Source organism: Micromys minutus (genome assembly GCF_963924665.1).
Source record: "Micromys minutus genome assembly, chromosome: 8".
In the NCBI taxonomy this organism is placed as follows: domain Eukaryota; kingdom Metazoa; phylum Chordata; class Mammalia; order Rodentia; family Muridae; genus Micromys; species Micromys minutus.
Window position 1 is genome coordinate 47988127 of NC_137977.1, and position 6139 is coordinate 47994265.

General features: G+C 40.5%; 1 protein-coding gene across 1 annotated transcript; it reads left to right on the top strand.

Annotated features, from left to right (window-relative positions):
• Positions 1-380: 380 nt before the first annotated feature.
• On the top strand, positions 381-5414 carry LOC308423411 (serine protease inhibitor Kazal-type 10-like; the record flags this gene model as incomplete). Its single annotated transcript, XM_080920117.1, has 4 exons — positions 381-400; positions 2402-2478; positions 3574-3611; positions 5295-5414. 4 exons carry the CDS (start codon positions 381-383, stop codon positions 5412-5414), a joined length of 255 nt encoding a protein of 84 aa, XP_080776243.1.
• Between the last annotated feature and the right edge of the window lie 725 nt (positions 5415-6139).

The window sequence follows — 6139 nt, forward strand, 5'->3', positions numbered from 1 at the left end:
AGGGTCAGCATGGCAGACGACAGCAGATACTACATCTGGGGCTGGAAGCTAAGAACTGAGAGCTAACATATCATACATCATACATCAGGCACAACACAGAGAGTAACCAGGGTATGGGAGGAGTCTCTGACCTCTTGCAGCCCACCATCAGTGTCTTTCTTCCTACTTTGTGGGGTTTGTGGCAATACCTCTTTTCTTCCCAATCTAAGAACTCCCAGCCATTGCTCCCTTTTCCTGGTCAATCTCATGAAAGTTTAGAAGGCAAAGAACCAGCTCTTAGCATTGTTGCATATATGTACTGTCTTTCTGTTCTGTTTCATTAACTTATATTTTTGCATCATTATATCCTTCCTCCCACGAGATTCACATTCACTTACGTCATGTGTCAGTGCCGAACACAGTAGGTCACCTTCTTGATTTCAGAACGTTATTCCACCTTTCTCTGGGCTTGTGTACTCTGAATCTCCTGGGAAGCACGTTTTAGCTGCATGTCAAAGTACCTGGCAAAGGGGAGAATGCTGGTAAGTGCTACTTTCTCGTTTTTTTTTTTTTTTTTCCCACTCCATCAAGACCTTTAGCCCAGTGGATGACTGTTGGGATTCTGTAAACTCCACCCCCCAGTTACCTAGCAACAGGCGGGTATACCCCACCCCTCAGTTACTTGGCAATAGCCAGGTATGCTCCATCCCAGTGACCTGACACTATAAAAGAGGCTGCTTGCCACCTCCTCTCTCTCTCTCTCTTGGCCTCCTGCAAGCTTGCAGCCTTGCTCTCCCCCCCTTACCCCTCCTTTCCCTTTCCCTTCCCCCCTCTCTCTCCCGTTCTCATGGCCGGCCTCTACTCCTCTACTTCTCTAATCCTCTCTTTTCTCTCTCTCTCTCCCTCTCTCCCTCCCCCCAACCCCCCTGCTTCTCTCTGCCTCTACTACCCTCTTAACTCCCCCATGTCCTAAATAAACTCTATTCTATACTATACACTATACCCTCGCGTGGCTGGTCCCTCGGGGGGGGGAAGGGATTCCCAACATGGATTCCCCCAGAGGCATCCCCCTCGCCTCCAGGCCTTGCCGTACCTCCATGGGCTAACCCCCCCCCCCCCGCCACACACACACACACACACACACACACACACACACACTTCATCCTTTTCCTAACATTGGTGCCAAAACCCGAGACATCATTTTTTTTTTAAATGACGGTGTTTACATTCAGGATGAATTTTATCTACTTAGTTCATTAACCTATAAAAGGTTCTGCAAAATTGCATAATAGACTTAAGGTCAAATATAGTTTATTAACTGTCTAGTCATCCCTTTATTCAGTCAAACTGGCAACCAGATCACCTTTTAGCATTCAAACACACCATAGCCCCGGCTTCTTACTCAAACAACACATTTACTGTTTTGGTTGTGCAAATGATATAGGATAAAAAATGTTCAACAGACCTTGCAACTGTCCTGGTGTGATAGCAGTGTGTACCTTAAAACAAAATACCAAATACAAATAAAACTTTCTGTTAAGTTAGCCAGGCATAAGCATACTAGTTTTATTTTAGGATTTGATCCAATTTTTCTGACCAAACCATGAGGTAAAATTTTTGAGTCACAAGTCTTTAAATTTTTCTTTTGTTTTTATTCTCTTGTGCTTTTTTTTACCCAATAGTTTGAAATCCCCCCACCCCCTGTGTGTGTGTGTGTGTGTGTATGGGGGAGTGGGTGTGAATTACCTTCTCATTCCCTTTACCTCTGGTCAAACTGTTCTTATTTTTCTATTGAGAGAAGCATGGTGAGCCAGCGAGGTGAATCTTGTGAGCTATTTTGCAGCCTCCAGGGGGAACACAGACTTCTGCTCTGATTACTGGTGCCCAGCTTTTGATCTTGTTTCCAAACAAGGTTCTCAGAGAACAGTTAGATCTGCAGCTGAGGGGAAGTGCGGAGACTGAAAGGCAAGCCACACTATCAATGTCTAGAGCTGTTGGTGTCTTCCCACTGCCTTCAGTGTTCCAAAGAAGGGCCACAGAGATACCTGGAGACTGTCCAAGAGCCTAGAGTTGCTACAACTTCTCAAGGTCCTTTCTTTCTAAAAGAATTATTTCTGGGAAACTGAAATTCCAATGTAAGAATTTCTTGAAGTGCAACAAGTCTCTTACTTAGCTTAGGCAGCAGCTGGGAGAAGAGATAATTCTTTATAGGTACAGTGGAAGCCTTTGAAGTTTCTGGGAAGAGCTCAGGACTTCTGCTGTGTGTGTCTTATTGATTCTGAAGATTAGTGAAAGAATAGATGTGGGGTAGTATTAACAATAATTAGGAATCTGGGGAAAGAGTGTGTGTAGTACCTTTTTGGTGTGTAAGAAACTTTCACTTGGAAACGTTTTATAGCTGTTCTTAAATGATTTTCCACAGACTTGATAAAATGTCTTCCTCTTTATTATGGATCAAAATCATTTTCATCCTGGCCTTGGCAGTGTCCTTTTGTTATGGTAAGTACATTTTCTGCTATTCCCCCTTGCAGGCATTCGATGCTGTAAGCAACCATTGCAGTTCAGAGATAGATGAATGTTTCGGATGGGAGCAGAGACATCAAATGATGACCGGAAAGGCATTATGTTCTTTAGGACTTTTGCCCATTGCTTTTACTCATGTTCTGTCTTGGAGAACTGGACCATGGGAACTGAATTACAACAGTAGTAGAAGCAGGGCACAGCAGTGTGTGTTAAACAGGAAATCTTACAAGCAGTACTTTGGATTTTTATGTTGTTCTCACTGATCTTTGCTTAGAGATACTTACCCTCATTCTGTTTTGCATGACTTCAGTGTTGTTGACCACAATGTATGATATATACATATACAGTGTTTCAGTGTTGTTGAACGCAATGTATGATATATATATATATATATATATATATATATATATATATATATATGATATACACACATACACAGAGTGTTTCAGTGTTGTTGACCACAATGTATGATATATATACATATATATGTATATATATATATGATATACACACATACACAGAGTGTTTCAGTGTTGTTGACCGCAGTGTATGAGACATACACATACAGCATCTTCCAGATCCGGTGCTCTTTGACATGATCATTTGTTGTTTTACAGCTGAGTTCTGTAAGCCAAGGTCTGTGCTTAGAGAGAAAACATGTTGGTTCTTCAACTAACAAATCCCAAATTTCAGAAGAAGTGAAGGGACTTTGAAAGATTCGACCTAAGACACTAAATCTTAGTTAATCAATTTCTCTGCATGTCTTTTATACAAAAAGTATAAAAGTGGCTTTGCTTCAAGGCACGGTTCCTCTGTGCTTTTTCACATATAAAGGCAAACTATGGTATCTTTAAAAGGAGAGTTTTAGAAATTAGTAAGCAACAAGGAACATTTCCAGATTTGAAATCACTCTACAAATGCATTATTCTGCCTCCTAGACTCCTTACTTTGAAGCTCACAAATAAGCAATTTGTACAGGATACTCTCGCTAAGTACCATGAGCACTTCATACTCTAGACTGTGTTTCCTCTTGTTGGTATTCTTGACTTTTCTTCTGTTTGCTGGTTTCAGAAACTACTTTCGCATTTTCCAAAGAAATTCATCGTAAGGTGAGTTAGCATTGATTAATTTGGCAGCTTCGTAGGAGGACACAGTCCACAGAATCAACTAAGCAGGGCTCATAGGGGCTCACAGAGACTGAAGAGGCCACCACTAATCCTGTAAGGGCCTGCCCTAGGTCCTCTGCTCTATATGACAATTGTTACCTTGTTTTTGTGGAACTTCTAACGGTGGGAATGAAGTGTTTTTGACTTTTGCATCTGCTCTTGGTACCTTCTCCTGCTCCCGGGTCTCCTTGCACAGCCTTGCTATGAAGGCTTGTACTGAGCCTTATTGTCACTTGGCTGTACTGTGTTCAGTTGATATCCTCTGGGGGGTGGGGGAGGACTTCTCTTTTCTGAAGGGAAATGGGGGAGGAGTGGATGTTGGAAAAAGGGAAGTGGGGAACTGAGAGTAGAGAGAGGGGGAACTGTAAATATAATTTTAAATAAAAGAATAAATAGTAAACTTTTAGTTATTTTATACGTAATTTTTAAATGTCAAATACCAATGGGAAATGTATTATAGAACAGACCTGGAAGAAATTAAAACCAAGCAAAAGCACCTATGTCATTATCATAACATGAAGGTCAAGGATGCCTTGCCAGAGGCTCGAGAGATGACTCAGAGGCTACGAGCGTTTACTGCTATTCTTGCAGACAAACCACATTTGGAGCCCAGCATCCACATGACAGCTTAAAACTATCTGTAACTCCAGTTCCATGGGATGAACCACCTTTTCTGACCTCTATGTGCTCTTGCTCATGTGTGGTACACATATACATGCCCAGGCTCACACACAACACACATACATTCCCACATACACAAAAGTGGCAATCGTCTTGCCAGCACTATATAAATATTTAGCATTATTCAAAAATTTCATTAATGGACTGAATCCTCATTATATACAAGTATCTAATATCTTTTAAAATATATTTAAAGTAGAATTGTTTGTTCTGGAAAGGAAAGAAGATCGAAAGTAATTGAATAATCTCTTTAAGGGTGGATTAAACCGTGGCCTTTGTGTTATATAGACATGAAGAAGAACTGGAGTCTTGTACAACTGAGTAGATAAAAATCACAGAGAAGTTTAAAAGGCAAATCCATCCAGAGATATACACTATTGCTGATTTCTGTAAATCTCTCAATACATATCTGTATACAACCTTACACATCTGTATAAAGGCTCACATATAGGAGTGTTACACATCTGTTATAGGTAGTTCAGAAAGACAAGAGACTGAAGGGTAAGTAATTAGATGGCTTTAAAAACTCAGGTTCATTAAAACATATATCAATAATACAAATTATTTGGTCTGGCAAAATTGTTCAGTGTATAAATAAATGTGCCTGCTCCCAAGCCTGATGGCCTGAGTTCAATCTCCCAGACCATTATGGAAGAAAGACTCCTGCAAGTTGTCCTCTGACCCCTACATAAAAGCTGTGACATGTGCATACATGAACATATGCACACATATGCACATGCCTGTGCACACGTACACAAACATACACACAAAGTAAATACATATGATTAAATAGATATATAACATATTTGTGTTTAGGTACCTGGATGTTTATGTCTAAACCTTAATATTAAACTCTTCTTCTGGGTGTCTCCCCCCACCCTCCCACACACAGAGAAAAATAATCACTATATGATAAACCTTGTATTGTCTTTTTATGTCTGACAGCCAGACTGCAACAAGTACAAACAGTTTCCGCATATGTGTACTAGGGAATGGAATCCAGTTTGCGCGACTAATGGAAGCACTTACCCCAACGAATGTGTTTTCTGCAACTCAGTGACGTAAGCATGACTAAAGGTTGGCTTTTCCTAGAAGGCCATGAAAACCTTGATAACTCAAACATACATACATGAAGTAAATAGTAGATAGTAACTCTGCTACTACTAAAGACATGGAAACTCACTTGCACCTTTTCTTAATTACTCATTTGCAAAACTTGTTAAATGTATCTCCTGATTAATTTTTTTCTTAAAGATTTATTTGGTGAGTACACTGTCACTGTCTTCAGACACACCAGAAGAGGGCATCTGATCCCATTTCAGATGGTTGTGAGCCACCATGTGGTTGCTGGGGTTTGAACTCAGGACCATTGAAAGATCAGTCAATGCTCTTAACCACAGAGCCATTTCTCCAGCCCTCTCCTGGTTAATTTAAATGAATTATTATGAGCTGCTAGCAGCATAGCTGTAAACAAGATAACACAATTCCACATTTGGATGCTGAATAGTAATGGTCCTGCTGCATGAGCAGAATACTCAAATGTAGAACTCAGAAATCCGGCACAGTTGAATCGAATACTACGGAGCGAGGTCTCTGGTGCTCCGCTCTGTCTACTCAGCTTGTTGGCAGATTCCTAATATTCCTGTGGGCCAGGGCAGTCTGGGAGCACTTCCACTGCCCGTCCCCTGCTCATTGCATAAGGAGTGTGTAAAACATTGCCTAGTGAATGCTTTAAAAAGTAAAAAAAAAAAAAAAAAAAAAAAAAAAAAAAAATTCTTTTTACTTTAATT